The sequence below is a fragment of the Ovis aries genome, chromosome 2 (assembly GCF_016772045.2).
Source record: "Ovis aries strain OAR_USU_Benz2616 breed Rambouillet chromosome 2, ARS-UI_Ramb_v3.0, whole genome shotgun sequence".
NCBI lineage: Eukaryota > Metazoa > Chordata > Mammalia > Artiodactyla > Bovidae > Ovis > Ovis aries.
The window spans coordinates 38,246,796-38,265,888 of NC_056055.1; the positions used below are offsets into that span (position 1 = coordinate 38,246,796).

The 19,093-nt window shown below is 47.9% G+C and overlaps 1 protein-coding gene across 1 annotated transcript in view; it reads right to left on the reverse strand.

Moving 5' to 3' along the window:
* Positions 1–4,133: 4,133 nt before the first annotated feature.
* Positions 4,134–19,093, reverse strand: part of EPHX2 (epoxide hydrolase 2) — a 74,946-nt gene continuing 59,986 nt past the window's right edge. The window contains exons 13-19 of the mRNA XM_042243107.2: positions 15,103–15,174; positions 12,789–12,822; positions 11,533–11,635; positions 10,112–10,181; positions 6,438–6,518; positions 4,753–4,811; positions 4,134–4,608 (exon numbers count right to left, since the gene is read on the reverse strand). Coding sequence (XP_042099041.1) covers positions 4,530–4,608; positions 4,753–4,811; positions 6,438–6,518; positions 10,112–10,181; positions 11,533–11,635; positions 12,789–12,822; positions 15,103–15,174 — 498 coding nt within the window. The 3' untranslated portion in view covers positions 4,134–4,529. The remainder of the gene's footprint in view (positions 4,609–4,752; positions 4,812–6,437; positions 6,519–10,111; positions 10,182–11,532; positions 11,636–12,788; positions 12,823–15,102; positions 15,175–19,093) is intronic.

The window sequence follows — 19,093 nt, forward strand, 5'->3', positions numbered from 1 at the left end:
TGCCTGTGAGTGAGCTTGGCATTCCTGCCCCCAGTGGGATGTGGGTGTCATAGAGAATGTGGGGTCTGCCATGCTTCTTTTAAAAGGCTCACTAGGTGGCTCAGTGGTAAAGAACCTGCCTGCCAATGTAGGAGATGCAGGTTTGACCCCTCGATCAGGAGAGTCCCCTGGAGAAGGAAATGGCAACACACTATAGTATTCTTGCCTGCGAAGTCCCATGGACAGAGGAGCTTGGCGGGCCACAGTCCATGGGGTCCCAAAAGAGTTGGACATGAGTGAGCACTAGCTCCCTCCACAGAGGTGGAGACACTTTGTTATTTATGCCTTCATAGTCTGAAATAAAAATAACATTAAAAAAAATCAAAGCAGTTTGAACATACATCAAACAAATTGTACTTAACATGGCCTCTGAAAAGTATTTTTGGGAATGACCTAAACACTTTTCCCCGATGAAGTAATTTTTTTTTTTTTTAATGACCTGCAGTCTTGTACGACTGGTGATATTTGTGTTGCAGTTCTATGAACTTGATTCATCTGGCCCTTATTTGCCAAAAGAGAATTTCTGAACACTTTGAATGGTTTACGGAGATTTCTGTGTAGAATTCTGGAAACGCAAATAGGTTGAAGAGGTTTGCCTACTTGTGTTTTTTCTGATGAAAGATGTTTTAAGATTCTTCTTTCCAGCAACTGGGCTTCCCTGGTGGCTTAGACGGTAAAGCGTCTGCCTGCAGTGCTGGAGACCTGGGTTCGATCCCTGGGTCAGGAAGATCCCCTGGAGAAGGAAATGGCAACCCACTGCAGTACTCTGGCCTGGAAAATCCCAAGGATGGAGGAGCCTGGCGGGCTACAGTCCAGGGGGTTGCAAAGAGTCGGCACAACTTAGTGACTAGACTTTCACTTTCTTCCAGCAACTGCTCCCTGACAAATAAGCCTGGACACAGTTAGTGAAATAATGTTATCTAGATTTTGTAGTCATCACCCTCTGGGGCACATATTTGCATTTGATATGAGTCTTTTAATTTTCAGATCCAAAAGAGAGGAGCTGGTGGTGGAGTGGTTGGGAGTTTAAAGTTCTCAGAAACCTTGTCCTGGGATAAACTGGAAAGTTCAGTTCAGTGGCTCAGTTGTGGCAGACTCTTTGCGACCCCATGGACTGCAGCACCCCAGGCTTCCCTGTCCTTCACCAGCTCCCAGAGCTTACTCAAATTCATGTCTGTTGAGTCAGTGATGCCATCCAACCATTTCATCCTCTGTCATCCCCTTCTCCTCCTGCCTTCAGTCTTTTTCAGCATCAGGGTCTTTTCTAATGAGTCAGCTCTTTGTATCAGGTGGCCAAAGTATTGGAGCTTCAGCTACAGCATCACTCCTTCCAATGAATATTAAGGATTGCTTTCCATTAGGATGGACTGGTTTGATCTCCTTGCAGTCCAAAGGACTCTTAAGAGCCTTCTCCAACACCACAGTTCAAAAGCATCAATTCTTGAGTGCTCAGCTTTCTTTACAGTCCAACTCTCACATCCATACATGACTACTGGAAAAACCATAGCTTTGACTATATGGATCTTTGTCAGCAAAGTAATGTCTCTGCTTTTTAATATGCTCTCTAGGTTTGTCATGGCTTTTCTTCCAAGAAGCAGGTGCCTTTTAATTTCATGGCTGCAGTCACCCTCTGCAGTGATTTTGGAGCCCAAGAAAATAAAGTCTGACACTGTTTCCATTGTTTCCCCATCTATTTGCCATAAAGTGATGGGACGAGATGCCATGATCTTAGTTTTCTGAATGCTGAGTTTTAAGCCAGCTTTTCCACTCTCCTTCTTAACTTTCATCAAGAGGCTATTTAGTTCCTCTTCAGTTCAGTTCAGTCGGTCATTCGTGTCCGACTCTTTGCGACCCCATGAATCACAGCACGCCAGGCCTCCCTGTCCATCACCAACTCCCAGAGTTCACTCAGACTCATGTCCATTGAGTCAGCGATGCCATCCAGCCATCTCATCCTCTGTTGTCCCCTTCTCCTCCTGCCCCCAATCCCTCCCAGCATCAGAGTCTTTTCCAATGAGTCAACTCTTCACATGAGGTGGCCAAAGTACTGGAGTTTCAGCTTTAGCATCATTCCTCCCAAAGAACACCCAGGGCTGATCTCCTTCAGAATGGACTGGTTGGATCTCCTTGCAGTCCAAGGGACCCTCAAGAGTCTTCTCTAACACCACAGTTCAAAAGCATCAATTCTTCGGCGCTCAGCCTTCTTCACAGTCCAACTCTCACATCCATACGTGACCACTGGAAAAACCATAGCCTTGACTAGACGGACCTTAGTCGGCACTTTCTGCCATAAGGGTGGTGTTATCTCTATATCTGAGGTTATTGATATTTCTCCCGGCAATCTTGATTCCAGCTTGTGCTTCATCCAGCCCAGTATGATGTAGTCTGCACATAAGCTAGACAAGCAAGGTGACAATATACAGCCTTGACGTACTCCTTTCCCAATTTTGAACCAGTCCATTGTTCCATGTCTGGTTCTAACTGTTGCTTCTTGACCTGCATACAGATTTCTCAGGAGGTGGGTAAGGTAGTAAGGTATTCCCATCTCTTTAAGAATTAAAAACGGAAATCATACAGTTAACGCTTTGGAACACTTTCTCTGTGCCAGGCACTGCTTTAGGGGTCCTGCATGTATTCACTCATTTAATACAACTGTTGGGGTCACTATGAAGAAAGCAGGAGAGACTCCATCTTGAAGCCTGTCATACATCTTAAAGAAAGGATGTGAACTGGGCCTGAACTCTGCTCAAGAATGAAGAAACCATTGCTAACAAAAACCAGGTCTCCTTCCCTCCTTATAGATAGCAAATGGAGATTATAGTTGAAGTCTGGTTGCTCCTGTTAGATTAACCATGGAGACCCCCCCCCCCGCCCCCACCTAAGATGTATAATCATTGTTCCCACCCTTTAACCTTAACTGTTTATTCTCCTAGTACCTGCTTGTTGTAAAGCTCAATCATACACATCAAAGAGGTTGCTAACATGTAACCAGTCATTTAGCTAGAGGTATAAAACTAAGTCTCTCAGAAACATCAGGCTCCTTGTTGGGAACTGATTCCCCTTGGACCCGCTGGAGTAATAAACTGTACTCCACTGTCCTGTGTGTCCTTCAAGATATGTTTTGTGACTCCAGATTCCACAATACAACCACTAAGAGTTTAGTGCTATTAATGTCCTTTTTTTAACAGAGGAAGCTGAGGCAGAGGAAACCCATTCTTGAGGTCACACTGTGATCGGTGCCCAGCAGAGTTTGATCTGGGTAGTCTGACTCCAGATTTAGAAAAGAGAAGAGCTTTTGCTGGAAGGAGCTCTGCTTGAAGAACCAGATACCATGCATATGAATCTAGGCTCTGTCCCACACTAGCCAAGTGACCTTGGGCAAGTTATCCGACCCTCAGTTTCCTAATCTGTTAAATGGGAAGAATAAGAGATGGTCTGTATGGGGCTCCAGGCACACAGAAGTACTTAAAAATGAGCTTCTGGGACTTCCCTGGTGGTCCAGTGGCTAAGACTCCATGCTCCCAATGCAGGGGGCCTGGGTTCAATCTATGGTCAGAAAGCTAGATCCCATATGCTGCAACAAAGAGTTCATATGCTGCAACTAAAGATCCGTGCACCACAACTAAGACCAGGCATAGCCAAATAAATAAAAATAAATATTTTTTTTTAAAAGAAGAATGATAGCTGCTAACATTTCTAACCTACCCCTTGCTTTCTGCATATATCTAGATACACATGCTGTTTTTTCCCTAGTTAATTTCTATTCATCAGAATTCAGCCTGGTGACACCACCTTGTCCACAAGACTTCCCTGCAGGAAGAGCAGCAAGGGAGGTGAGCATAAGTTACTGAGGACACCATGCCAGGGGAGCAGGGAGACAGAGTGAAAGGCTAAGTGTGGCTGGCTGGCGGCACCTCTATCCGACAGCACAGAACAGATCATTTTTATAACATCAGAAAGTTCTACCTGACAGCGTTGTTCTAGGCCATGCAGAGTCTTGCAGACACAAGAGCAGAGGGAATTGGATTCACCCGAACAGGATATTTTCTTAGAACAGTTACCCTGCCTTCCTCCCAAGAGTGAAAACAGCAGTATCATCATTGCCTTTGCTTTATTGAATAAAGGAGCTCTCATCTCTGCTGAAAAGCTTCTCAATTGCTGATTCTGCATCATCAAAACAGTGAATCGATCCGTTAAAGAGAAATCACCCCCTGATCATCTCATTCTGAACCCCACAGAACACTAACCATCCTTAGAGACAAATTGATGCCTTTGTACCCAGAGAATTAATCACATGTGATTTTTTCCATATCTAAAATTAGGTCAAACTTGACTCATTTCATTGAAAGAAAATAATTCTTGGCTGCGAACCCCTTCTGAATGATGCTGCTGGTTGTGAGACACACATGTAAAGCTTCATGTGGGTACCAGAGCAGTGCCCCGGCAGGTGAAGAGGTCAGGACGCCTGCTGGCAGCTGACACATCGCACCCTAAAGCTTTGAGACCACCGGCAGGTCCCGGGCGTCAGTCTCCAGCCACTCAATGAGGATCCGATTCAACTCGGTGGGTCTGGAAAGGGAACAGAAGGTGATTCCCATTTGTCTCCACCCAGTCACCTGGCTTGCGGGCAGGTAGGGGTGACAAAGCGAGCGGCTTATTGGAGGTGAACAAGGAGCCCTGATGTCCCCCACCCAGGGACCCTCATCTCCTTACTTCTCCATCTGTGTCCAGTGTCCACAATCCTTAATGTGTCCCCTTTTGAGGTGGGGAATCTGGAAGAAAATCCCATCCAGAAAAGTAAATGGCAGAAGGCAAGTTTTCTGCTTCCCACAGGCCACCCTGCTGAAAACCCCACATTATTTACAAAAGGAATGACCACTGCTCAAGCTCCTACTATGTGTTAGGTGCTCTAAACACACTGCATCATTTCACCTTGACCATGATCTTCTGGGTAACTTGAAGGCTCAGAAAAGAAGCTAGGTGACTGGCCCAAAGCCACACAGAAAGTGGCTGAACTAAGACTCAAATTCAGGCTGACCCATACTCATCACAACAGATTGCCTCCCTTCAGAACCATTAGGTCTTGGTCCATTCGCTGCCTGGAAAAGGCCAAGTCAAGCTTGGTTCACTCTTGCCCTGCAGCCGTGATCTTGTCCCCTCTCCAGGCTGCCTCCCTCCTCGCTGGTGGTCTGTAGGCAGGGCTGTTCCGCCTCTCTTCGGCACCTGAACCCCCAAAGTAGGTCACAGCCCTTTCTTGACTGGTTCCACAGTCCACAAAGGGCGTTCCTTGCAGCAGCCCTTGAGACAGTCTCTCTGTCACACGAGATGATGCTAACAAAGCCACGGCCAAGTGCAGGCGGATGCTCTCAGTATCCAGCCGCGATACTTGAGCAGTCATGGTGACCTCACTCAAGACCTCCCAGTTCCCACCAACCTCCAAGCTTTCGGCAGAGAACACTTCCAAATCACAGGTTTGACTCTTGAGAGTCTCTTGGACAGCAAAGAGATCAAACCAGTCAATCCCCGGAAATCAACCCTGAATATTCATTGAAAGGATTGGTGCTTAAGCTGCAGCTCCAATACCTTGGCCACCTGATGTGAAAAACTAGATCCTGGGAAAGATTGGAAAAGACCCTGATGCTGGGGAAGACTGAAGGCAGGAGAAGGGGACAACAGAGGATGTGGTGGTTGGATTGCATCACGGACTCAATGGACATGAGTTTGAACAAACTCCGGGAGTTGGTGATAGGGAATCCTGACATGTGGCAGTCCATGAGGTCACAAAGAGTTGGATGCCACTTAGCGACTGAACAACATCAATTCCACTTCAGTGGTCCCCATGCACTTAGGTCCATGCAGCTCAGCAGCTCCTAGTGGGCTCAGGGAAACCCTGATGCCTATCGGGTTCCTGTCATCCTCTGAGCTCTTTCAGCTACCCTCACCTCTCAAAACCCCATCTCCTCTCCCATTCTCTCTCTGCCAGGAAAGCCTTAAGAGTTCCTCAAGCCCAGAAGTGGTGGTCGGCGTTTCTGTGAAGCCCCTGCTCCCAAGTGTGCCCCCATCCTCCCGAGCCTCTTAGGTACTGCATTAACTGCTGGCCCTGAGCTCCTGCATGGCAGGCTCTGTACGTTCTTCGTCTTTACCCCCGTGCTACCTAGCACTATCCCAGGGCGTCTCAGTGCACTGTAAAAGCCCATGAGATGAAAGAGTGAGTGAGTGGTGAGAGACTGCAGAAGGGTGGTGGAAAGGAAGTCTTCATCGCTACTCCCAAAAGGTGACTATCTCACTGTGGAGGAAGGCCTTATCAAGCAAGTGGTTTCCCTGAACATCCCACTCTGCATCCTCTGGGACATCTGAGCCCTCTGCCAGGAAGCCCCGATGACCCTGACTTCCCTTACCCAGTCCTCCATATGCTTGGACAGCTCAGGAGTGAGCACAAAGTCCTTCTCCGCGGTGACCATCAGGGCTGGAATCAGGATCTGGGGAGAGATTAACAGGAAGTAGAAGCAGTCTCCCTGCTTGGGCTCCCCCATCACCTGGGAAAGGAAATGTTATTTTCACGCCCTGTAGCTTCCTCCGCTTGTTTAGTCACCAAGTCATGTCCGATTATTTTGTGACCCCATGGACTGTAGCCAGCTAGGATCCTCTGTCCATGGGATTCTCCAGGCAAGAAAACTGGAGTGGGTTGCCATTTCCTTCTCCAGGGGATCTTCCAGACCCAGGGATGGGACCCGAGTCTCCTGCATTGGCAGGTGGGTTCTTTACTCCTGAGCCACTCTTAACTCCTCCCCAAAGACCCCTCACAGCACCACTGTGGTCTGGTTTTGTTTTCATCATGCTTTGTGCGAAGGAGGCACCACTACTGAAGATCTACAATGACTGTGTAAGAGATTATTAATATATCTTGGTCTCTGCCCCTGGTGCTTGACACAGAGCTCCTGAAGCCCTTGTAAATTCCTAAGTGGTAAGAGTTCTCAGAGCATCTTTTGTTCTAATGAGGTGACTCTGGGTGGGTTCCTGGATGGGGGCTAGTCACCAGAAAGATAAAGCCAGGATTAGAAGCTTGGGATTTTCAGCTACCTCCCCCTCCCCCAAGTCTGGAAGGGGAGGGAGGGAGGAAGGGCTGGAAGTGGAGTTAATAATTGATCGCACCTACATGAGAAAGTCTCCATGAACATCCACCCAACTCCAGGAGCATGGAATTCAGAGACCTTCTAGGCTGGTGAAATCCACACTGAAAGGGTAACATGTCACAACTCCAGGGAGACAGAGGCAGGAGTGCTCGGGACCCTCCCAGATCTTGCCCTGTGCCTCCCTTCATCTGGCTGTTCATCTCTGTCCTTTATTAAATTCTTTTATCAACTGGTTAGGGTTAGGGTTCTCCAGGGGATCTTCCCAACCCAAGGATCGAACCTGGGCCTCCTGCATTGCAGGCAGATTCTTTCCCGACTGAGCCACCAGGAAAGCTCAAATAACACTTTATAAACTGGTAAACAAAAGTGCTTCCCTGAGTTCCGTGAGCCACTGTGACAAGTTAATAGATTCGGGGGGTGGGGTTCTGAGACCCTCCAATTTATAGCCAATCAGTTGGAAGCACAGGTGGCAACCTGAATGTGGGGTTGGCATCTGAAGTCGAGGGGTCAGTCTTGTCAGACTGAGCCCTTAACCTGTGAGTTCTGATACCCTCTCCAGGTAGATGCTGTCAGAACTAAGTTAAACTGTAGGCTGCCCAGGTCGTGTGGCAGAGAACTGCTTGGTGTGGGGAAAAACCTCCACACATTTGGTGGTAATAAGTGTCAGAAAGAAAGTGTTTTGGGGACTTCCCAGGCAGTCCAGTGGATAAGATTCTCTGCTTCCAATACATAGGGCTTGGGTTCAATCCCTGGTTGGGGAAATAGACCTCACATGTTGCACCTAAGACCTAGTCCAGTCAAATAAATAAATAAATAAGTTTTTTTTTTGTTTTTGTTTTTTTTTAAGAAGAAAGTGTTTTGTGTGAAAGTAAAAGAGACACAGAGAAGGAAAAGACTGTTTTTCTCAATATGGATGGATTCGGGCATGTAGTGACCACTCAGGTTCCGTGTATGTGTGTGTAAGTACATGCATGTGGTCTGCTCCGGGGACTGATATTTCTGGAACCAACCAAATGGCACCAGGAAGGAGGAAGATGCCCTTGCATGGATGGAGATTGATATTCCTTTTCTTTGAACTGAACGGATGCTTCAGAAGGGCAGCCAGAGTGTGACTGGGCCAGCCGCATGGAGACCAGCGTGACATTCGAGGCAGCTAAATGACTTCACCTTTATCCACTGATAAACGGGGCACTGCCGGATTGAGAGGACCCCTCTTTATTCTTGTTCTCATGTCACCATTACAACTTCCGGACGGCATTCATTGTCTCTGGTTAAGGAATTTGCACTTTTTATTTTTATTTTTATTTTTTTACCTACAATGCAGAGCTGTGTGCTTCCCACTGCTCCCCCTCCTCTGAGGAGTGAAGACCCAGGGGTGGCTTTGTGGCTGAAATGAATCCTGAGGCTGCTGTGGGGGTGTGTGGAGGGACGCCCTCCACAGTGTTCCAAGGGAAAATGTGAAGGCGTAGTACAGGTGTAGAAGGAGGTGGGAGAGAAGAGCTGGAAGGAAACCTCAGAAGAAGGGGTCCCCAACCTTAGATCCCTGGGCTTCACCTCCCTAAAGACCTCATCTTCATCCCTCACGCTATGAGACAATCTACCGATCACACTGGGGTTTTGTCCATCACAGAGCAGAGTGATGACTGGCTCAAGAGCATTAATTAAGCCACTATTATGTATCAAGCATTGTTCTAGCTCAGCATTCCATATGCATCAACCCACTGTATCCTTACACAGATCCTGAGGAAGGCACTGCGCTTGTCATTTCCATCTTAAGCAGCCGCAGAGAACAGAGTGGGTAAGTGCCTTGCCCAAGGTCACACAGGGATTACAAGGCCATCGTGCCCATCCTGTTCTTTTTTCTTCTTTTAAATTTTATTTATTTGGCTGTCAGGTCTTAGTCACAGTACATGGGATCTTTAGTTATGTGTGCTCAGTTGAGTCTGACTTTCTGCAGCCCCATGAACAGCAAGCTGGTAAGCTCCTCTGTTCATGGGATTCTCCAGGCAAGCATGGTGGGTTGTCATGCTCCTCCAGGGGATCTTCCAGACCCAGGGATTGAACTCAGGTCTCCTGCATTGCAGACAGATTCTTTACCGTCTGAGCCACCAGGGAAGCCCAGATATTTAGTTGTGACATGCGAACTCGTAGCTGAGGCATGTGGGATCTAGTTTCCTGACTAGGGATCAAACCTGGGTGCCTGCCTGCACTGGGAGCATGGGGTTTTAGCCACCAGAACACCAGGAAAATCCCTGCTCCACCTGCTGTTAACTACTATGTTTCATGTTCTCCTGCCTGAATACCTGATTCCGAGAGGTCAGGACCGCCCTTGTTTTATTTGTCTGGTGCCCCAAAGTCTAGCACAGTTCATGGCACATAGAGGATGTTCATTTTCAACTGAATCAAGGAGATGGCTGGGGTTACTGAATGAGCTGGGGAACGTGAAAATGCAATTTCCCTTAGATTTTTAATGCTCTGAGTGTAAACCTGGGACTCCATTACTCCGTTTGCTGACCTGGAGACTGGAAACCTGTCTTCTGCTTGACAAATGAGGAAACTGAGACTCAGACTGACTTGGTCAAGGTGACACACCGAGGGGTTAGAGCCCTATCTCTCCTGTCTCTCTCAGAGCATGTGATGCTCCTGTGAGCTGGGGGCTTCAACCTTGTGATCTCTGGGGGTTGCCCTGGACCACCTGCACCTGGAGCTGGGACACCACTGGGACACCTGGGTGCAGTCACCTGGCAGACCCCTGTCCCCCTCCACCCCACCCTCTGCCATTCCAAGAGAAGCAGCTGCGCAGAGGTCCTAAGAGGAAACCCTGCAGTGGAGGAGCTTCCCAGAGCAGCTGGCAGTCTGTCCACCCCCAACCCTGACCAGCAAAGTTGGGTCCATGGATGCCCGCAGGGTGACTTGGGAGAGAACAGCATGGGACTCACCTTTCTCCCTGAGCCTTTGCAGCCCCACTCCCAGTTCGTGTCCATGTTCCGGTACCAGTTTAGAGGCCCCCTGGGAGGGGCAGATTGGGAAATAAAGAGGAAAGCTTTTAGTAGATGTTTGTGCTACAGACCCCACCAGCAACCAGCTCAGCGTCGAGCCAGTCTTCCCAGGAAGAGCCAAGATTCTGGCAGGGGATCGAGAACACAGCCTGGGAGTCACTCCCTGGTGCCCTATAGGCCTGCCAGGCTTTATGGAGCACAGCCTGGTGCAGGCATGGCCCTGGACTGAGAGCTGACACTCTCTGAAACCAGCATGGGGGGACACAGAGAAGCCAGCCCCACAGGACTCTCTGCTTCCTCCCAGGGCTGTCTCAGAAGAGGGTGGGAACTTGGCTTAGTGCCCTCACCAGCCAGAGCCACTCTCCCTGCCCCAGGAAACCCAAGAAAAGGGATACGGGGAGATGCTTCATCCTAATGGGACACCAGTGAGTGATGCCAAGGTGTCTCCACCGGACTAGCAGGGCGGCCCCAGGGCTGTGCCTGGAACATTCTCCCAGTCTTCAAGCACAGGAGGGGTTGGTGCTGTTGGGCCCTTGAGACTTCTCCAGTGTGAACAAGGGCCTGGAAAGACCCTAGACGAGCCATGTGTCCTTTCAGCACGCACGCTGCAGCTGTCTCCATGGACGGTAGCCAGGTTCCTCTGTCCATGGGATTTTCCCAGCAAGAAGACTGGAGCCGGTTGCCAGGCCCTCCTCCAGGGTATTTTCTGGACCCAGGGATCAAACCCATGTCTCCCAAGTCTCCTGCACTGCAGGCAGATTCCTTACCACTGAGCCAGCAGGGAAGCCCCAAGTGTGTGTGAGTGGTGTGCTCAATTGTGTCCGGCTCTGAGACCCCATGGACCATAGTCTGCCAGGCTCCTCTGTCCAGAGGATTTTCCGGGCAAGATTACTGAAGCAGGCTTCTACGTTCCCTTCCTATGAGAGGAGGGGCTGGAGCAGATTGCCTTCTATGCTCCTTTCTATAGCACATCTGTGCCTCAGTCTGAGGCTCCTAAATTGCTACCCAGTTCAGAAATACATATGCAGTTTTGAGTTTATGTGGGTTTTTATGTTCTTTTGAAGTAAGAACTCAGAACAGTCTTCTGATCCTCACTGAGATCACGACTGAAAAAAAGCTAAAAATATGTGCTCTGAAGGGACTCCTAAGCATAAGGGAGAACAAACTGAACTCTCCAAACTAGAGCAGGCTGAGCATCGTCAGTAAAGAGCCTCCTGACACTGGAAGCATTCAAGCAGAGGCTAGCCAGACGTTGAAGGGGGCTGAGCTGGAAGATCACTGGGCTTCACCCTGCACGCGTGAGCAGAAGAAGCTGTCTGCCCACCTTCTCTCTCCTGCGTTCGGGGCGCTGTCCTCTTTACCTGAAACCAGACTTCTTGAACTCCTGCACATAGAACTGGATGTCCTCCTCAGTGACCATCTTGCTGAGGGTGGGCTCCTCTGGGGTGTTCACAAGGAGTCCTCCTGCAAAAAGCCACTTGTTTCTTCACCACCATCCCCTCCCCGGGGTCAGATGTCTGAGTTACAACACCTTGGTGTCTCTTGAGACCCTCCACCACCTCTCCTTGTCTTATTACGGTGCTTTTTGCCTCCTCAAGAGACTCTATGGCAAAAATCAACACAATATTGTAAAGCAATCATCCTCCAATTAAAAATAAATAAATTAAAAAAAACAGACTGGGACTCCCTGAGGGCAATGACGCTGTCCCATGGGTTTGGATACCTGCTCCTGCTTTTACACCAAATGTACACTTTAAGTGTTTGAGGAATGAAGGAATGAATCAGTGACCATGTGAATGAGTAAAGGGGTGAAGGGAGGGAAGGGAGAGGTGTTCCTGACTAGTGACAGAAGTTTAACCGCAGCCTGGACACTTTGGACAAACTCTGGCACTCTTGTAAGACTCATTTTTCTCATCTGTAGAACAGAGATAATAGTGAGAGTTTTCAGGGATGTCATGAGGATTATAAATAATATAACTAAAAAGGGCTAGCCCAGTGTCTGATGCACAGAGTAGGTGCTCAAACAAGTGGTAGTGATCATTGTTATTAATACAAAATACTAGGGAATCATGGCAAAGTCACAGCCTTGGTGCCAAGCAAGGTTCTCTGGAAACGGTGCTGGATCCAGGAGCTGAGGGGATGAGCACTTGGTCTGCTTCTGGCTCTGGCTCCTTGCTTATTTCCAAACTGCGAGGGAGAACGGGGGCTGTTGGAACAGAGCTTGATGGAGGGGAGGCCAGGGAATTTTGACAGAAGTGACTTGGCTGGGGTCTGGCCTGATTTCCTCCCTACCTGCACCAGGTGATCATGCAGAGGTCAGGTTCTATCTTGGGTCTCTGTCCTAATCAGTAGAGGATGCTTTGACAAGCTCTGAGAGTTCTCCAAGCTCTTGGCTCTAAAACTCTGTGGGTAAAGGGAAGCCGGGGCCTCATGGTCACCCTGGGTTAGGGTAAATGTGATTCACCAGCAGAGGCTCTATGTTAAGCATGTCAGAGTTCAGGCTGGCAGGTGACTGCTTCTGCCCGCGGCCGGCAGATGGAGAAACAATCATTTAACGTTCAGCTGGTTCCTGCCATGGCCCCTCCTGTCTCCCTTTCCTCCTGAGAATGTCTCTTACCCATTTCACAGACTCTGCTCACGGTGATGAAAGTCTGGAGGGAGAAAAGTTAGAAACAATGTCATGGGTCAAGCAAAGGAAATACATATGAACAGGGTGTCTAAAAGCCCTGTGTGTGCCAGCAGACCATACAAATATTCTAAATGCCCAGGAGAGCTAGGCGGGTCCTGAGTGCTCAGAGTAGGGATAGCTCCCACCAAGCTCCAGGTTACAGCCGCTTCTGGGTGTTTGCAGGTCTTGGCAATGTAAACCCTGGGTGTACCAACCAATAGGAACAAGAGATTAGGCCTTAGGTCTATGGCAGATGGGAAGTTAAAAATCAGATTGTCCCTGCTATCCACAGAGTCAATCTGGAGTCATCAGTTAAAGGGTGGACTAGGAAAAACTTTGGAGAAGGAAATGGCAACTCACTCCAGTATTCTTGCCTAGAGAATCCCGTGGTCACAGGAGCCTGGTGGGCTGCTGCCTATGGGGTCGCACAGAGTCAGACACAACTGAAGCGACTTAGCAGCAGCAGCAGGAAAAACCCACCCACCATGATAGAGAGAAATCAAGGGAGCTGTCTATTCAGTTTGACACTAAGAAGACGCTAAAAACACTTCCCTAGGAAATCACAGCTATAAGTCTGCCTTTGCATGTATTTGAGTTTGAATCCACACTGTGAGATCTGGAAAGCCCCAGTAAGTGAAGTAAAACACAACAGTAGTGAAAGGGAGCTTGGGCTGGTAAATTCCACCAGGAGGCCTGGCAGGAGCAATAAATGCTGGACCACCCAGGAAGGGCATTTCCTCCATTTCATCTGAAGCGGGTTGGAGCAGATTAAGTGCTACTGAAGATGAGCTCGCAAACCAAAATTACAGAACTCTCTCCCCTACCCCCACATACACAATAAGGCCCCACTGCAAGAGACAGCAAGCAAAGCAAACAGTAAACAAGACTCTTCAAGAATACTAAGTAATAGAACCTGAACAGAGAGAGAATAAAAAATGAGTATGCTTAAAATGATTAATGTGGCTTCCCTGGTGGCTCAGATGGTAAAGAATTTGCCTGTAGTGCAGGAGGCCCAGGTTCAGTCCCTGGGTGGGGAAGATCCCCTGGAGAAGGGAATGGCAACCCTGGCCAGTATTCTTGCCTGGGGAATCCCATGGACAGACCGTGGAGTCACATGGAGTCAGACTAAGACAGAAGAAGGGACTGAACAACAAGACTAGAACCGAGACTCTATGGACAGAGATCTGAATGCTTTGAAAAATAATCAAATACAACTTTCAAAAATTAAAAAAAAACCAAAGAACTGTTCATTGAAATTAAAACCTCAAAGATGGGTTAAACTGTGGATCAGACATGACTAAAAGACAAACAATACACAGAAGGTAGACTTGAGACTGATTTCTTACCAACAGTGATAGAAGTTTCTAGAATAAAATAATTGTCAACCTAGAATGCTCTGATAAACTCTTCCTCAGGCCTAAGAGCAAATGGCAAAACCAATACAGTATTATAAAGTAAAATATAGTAAAAATAAAAAATTTTAAAAAAAGAGATATTTTTGAGACCAAAAGATGATGAGTTTTTTCCTAACAAACACTTATTGAAAAAACTACAAAAGAAGGTACTTCAGGAAGAAAGAAATTGAACTGAGTATCAAAGAGTGAGGTGCCAGAAGTGCTCAGCAAAGAAACTGGCAAAAATCGGGACATCTGAGCAGCCACTGACCAGACAAAGCAACAGTGACTCCTAACACATAAGACAGGACAGTGGGATTACCACGATAAAGCAGACTAGGTTCTTGCATTGCTCCAGAAAAGAGTTAGAAGCATCAATTCACTCTGTACCTTCATAAGCAATTATGCATATGCAAATGATAATGGTAATAACTTCTTAACTGTCACCATTATGATCAGTTCAGTTCAGTTACTCAGTCGTGTCTGACTCTTTGCGACCCTGTGGACTGCAGCACGCTAGGCTTCCCTGCCTGACCAACCGTGTTTGACCAGCTCCTGGAGCTTGCTCAAACTCATGTCCATCGAGTCGGTGATGCCATCCAACCATCTCATCTATATATATATATTTCGAAGCCTTCCTGGTGTGTTTCAGTTTGGACCAGACCTTTCCCCATTATAATGAAGGGACCAGTGGGAGTGAGGACCCCAATCACCCTGACCACAGAAGTCAAAGAAAAGCAGGCCAGTTGCTAACTGCCAGACCCTGACACCCCCATCCTCCCATCCCTGCATCCTCCCTCAGGAGGCAGATGCACCCCTGCAGCTCCCACTTTCTGCTGAAAACCCACCCCACGTCCCGCACTCCTCACCTCATCGCTTGATCTGAAGAAGCTTTTGAAAGTCCGACTCAGGTTCTTTTCCAGTTCAGCCTCAGCCACTCCCTAAAACAATCAAGAAAGCAAAATGAAAGATGCGGCAGAGATTTCGGAAACCTATCTGACCCAAAGCAAGAAGCCCGTGACCTCTGTCCCATCCAGCCCAAGATTCACCAGAAGTGTACAATTTTGAATTTTCATATTGAAAAACATTTTTTTTAAGCTTCAAATAAAATATGGGATTCTGACAGTGGTCCCCTCTACTGCTACTGCTGCTGCTAAGTTGCTTCAGTCGTGTCCGACTTTGTGCGACCCCAGAGACGGCAGCCCACCAGGCTCGCCTGTCCCTGGGATTCTCTAGGCAAGAATACTGGAGTGGGTTGCCATTTCCTTCCCCAATGCATAAAAGTGAAAAGTCGAAGTGAAGTTGCTCAGTCGTGTCCGACTCTTAGCGACCCCATGGACTGCAGCCTACCAGGCTCCTCCATCCATGGGATTTTCCAGGCAAGAGTACTGGAGTGGGGTGCCATTGCCTTCTCCAGTGGTCCCCTCTACTCCACCCTAAACCTGGGAGGTAGGTTTATGGCTATCACTTTTTTTTCTCTTTTTCTAAATTTTTACAATGAGAATGTAATACTTATAATATTCACTTTATTATTATAGACTGGGGCAGGAATGAAGTGTTGGGGGCAGAAGGGTGGTGAGGGGAAGAGGAGGGTTCGGAGGAGGCCTAGAAGCCAAAGGCGGTTCCAACCATGGGTCTCAAATTGCCATAGTAATGTCAAAACCAACTCCTTTGATTTGGACCCAGGTTGTCTCCCCAAGAACAGGACAGTAAGGTGTCTTTGGCTAAGGAGCTGGGACACGTATCATTTGTGCTCCCAGTTCTTCCCGCCACATGAGAGCTCAAGTTGGTACACTGGACTCTTTCATCCATATCTGATTCTTTGGTCATTTCCACGCCTAATCAAACCCTGTACCAAACCCTGCCTTCTCTTTGAAGCCCCACCTCCCTCATGACAATAAAACAGCTCTGCTCTTCCTGGATCCTACTGGGTCTTTCATGTGCTCTCCGTGGTCCACGCTGAGAAAGCAGGAAAACATCCACTCCGGGGGGCATCTGTGACTGGTCTTGGATGGACCAGAGGCTGGATGCAGTGAAAGGTTTATTTGTCTCCTGCTAGTAACATTCCCAGAGAGTGTTAGCGAAAGCAGGGTGTGGGGTCTGGCTGCTTGCTGCTCAAAGGTCAATAAACAGGCCAGGTTGGTGGAAAGGAAAGTTTGCTTCATTTCAGTTGTCGACAACTGGAGGGAGAGGGTGGCAGATGTCTGTCCAAAGGCTGACTCCCAACCCCGACTGGCAACCAGTGGGCAAGAGCTTTTATAGACAGAAGGTGGGGGAACTACATGCAGAAACAGCACAGTCAGCTCTGACAGTCATCTTTCAAATTGGTCATCGGTGGTCCAACCAGCATCATCTTGATTGTTTTAGGTACAGTCAGTCTTCAGTTCCAGGGTCCATTTGTTTCCATTTCTCTGAGCTCAGTTCTTAGAATTGTGGCAGCTTACATCATGGCTGTTGGAGAAGGCGATGGCACCCCACTCCAGTATTCTTGCCTGGAAAATTCCACGGATGGAGGAGCCTAGTGGGCTGCAGTCCATGGGGTCATGAAGAGTCGGACACGACTGAGCGACTTCACTTTCACTTTTCACTGTCATGCTTTGGAGAAGGAAATGGCAAGCCCCTCCAGTGTTCTTGCCTGGAGAATCCCAGGGACGGGGGAGCCTGGTGGGCTGCCGTCTCTGGGGTCGCGCAGAGTCGGACACGGCTGCAGCAGCATGTCATGTCTATAGTTTGGTCATCATGTAGTTAACATCGTCAACCTGGGATTTCAGTATCTATAAGACAACTTAACAGGAGAGGACTCAGAATATTACCTATAGCCCTTGAGAAAGAACTAAAGGTCCTCAACTATGCTTAATGAGTACATTACTGTTATTTGGTTTCTTTTGACTCTTTTCCTTTGTTTTAACTATTTCTCACTTGTCTGATTAAACTTATTCTCTGACTACAGTTTTCCACAGACAAAAGGCTGGCAGATGATATGGGTGGGGTTGGGGCAAGGACCCTGATAGGGTCCTGCTCTGTTTTAAGAGGAGGGTCCTGTAAGCCAGGCTGGCAAAGTGTGCTGGTGGCCCTCAGACCCTGCACACTTTAAGAGGTCCTGCTACCCTGCACTTGTTTATTGTGTAGGTTGCACATCACGAGAGCTCTGGATTTACAAGGCAGCGGCACTACAGGCAAGGAAACATTTATCACCAAGCAGCGCTGCATCGGCGGTTTGAGGTTTTCTGATGAAAGCAATGTTGGCATGTTAATCATAATCCTTTGACAAGCATAAGATTCCATCAGGATGGAGAATCAGTCGTGGCCATCAGTGACGTGATGAATGTCGAGGACAGAAATAGCCATGGAAGGCAGTGCATTTTATGTGCTCAATAAAGGCCCCGCATGTTACCACAGGTCATCATTCTTCTTCTTTTTGTTGGTTTCTTTGCTTTCTTATTTATTTAATTTTGACTGTGCTGGGTCTTCACTGCTGCTCAGGCTTTTCTCTAGTTGCGACAACCCCCCAGAGGCTACCCTTCTGTGGCAGTGTTTAGGCTTCTCATCGTGGTGGCTTCATTGTGGAGCACAGGCTCTAGGGCGCCCAAGCTTCCATGCCTGCAGCATGTGGGTTCAGCACTTGCGGCTCCCAGGCTTTAAAGTGCTGGGTCAGTAGTTGTGTGCTTAGCTGCTCTGCAGCATGTGGGATCTTCCTGGATCAGGGATCGAACCTGTGTCTCCTGCATTGGCAAGTGGATTCTTTACCACTGAGCCACCAGGGAAGCCCCATCATTCTTATTTATTGTGAGCAGCCCCCATCTGGGAAACAGCTTGGTGTTCCTGAGCTTGGGATATGTCTCAGCGTGTGGAGGAATCTCCACGGGGTCAGAGGTCTGGATAGGCTGCAGAGTGCAAACAGTCCATAAAAGAGCAAATGAATATCAAAAGGGTCAACCAGAAAATCAAAGAGAACACAAAGGTAAATAAGTCTGTCCACCCACATGAAAGCATATCAGATCAACAGAGGTGATGAGGACAAAGGTGAGGGCCAGAGGAGGAGATAAGAGCGTTTGCACTCTGGTGGTGTGCCCTGTTGATATTCTCGGGCTCTCTGTAATTTATAAATGGTGTTACTCTATTTTTAAGTCCCACAGACCAATGACGAGCCTCCTGTTAGTTCACTGGATGGGGCTCCTCCCTCTGTGCTCCTGATCAGAAGAATTAAAGGATGAACTTTGGAATCCAACAAACAAGGTTTCAAGCCCCACTGCAAGTGCTAATCACATAGTTGGGTCCAACTCTTTGCAACCCCATGGACTGTAGCCCGCCAGGCTCCTCTGTCTGTGGAGTTCCCCAGGCAAGAATACTGGAGTGGGTTGCCATTCCCTTCTCCAGTGGATCTTCCCAATCCAGGGATCAAATTTGGGTCTCCTGCATTGCAGGCAGATTCTTAACTGTCTGAGCCACCAGGGCAGCCCCACTACTTCTCCTTATTAACTGGGCAACTTAATCTTCCAGAGCCTCAGTTTCCTCATCTGTAAAATGGGAGTTTTATAAGGATAACAGGAGATAATGCCTGTTTCTGATCGTGCCTGGTAGAGTATATATAGGAGAGATGCCAATAAATGGTGATTATTGTTGTTATTATTACCGCCATAGTTAAAAGTGACTCAGATTTTCTTTTGTTCCATTTTTGAAGGCTTTTTCCTTTCTTTGTCTTTTAGCCACCACCATTTTGGACTCCTTTTTTCCTATTCTAACTACCTAACAGTTAAAAGTTATTTGATTGCATGAGAATTGTCTAGTTTGGGATCTGGTCCCCTCACAAGCCTGGGGATTTCTTAGGGACACACACTGTATCTTACTTATATTTTTATT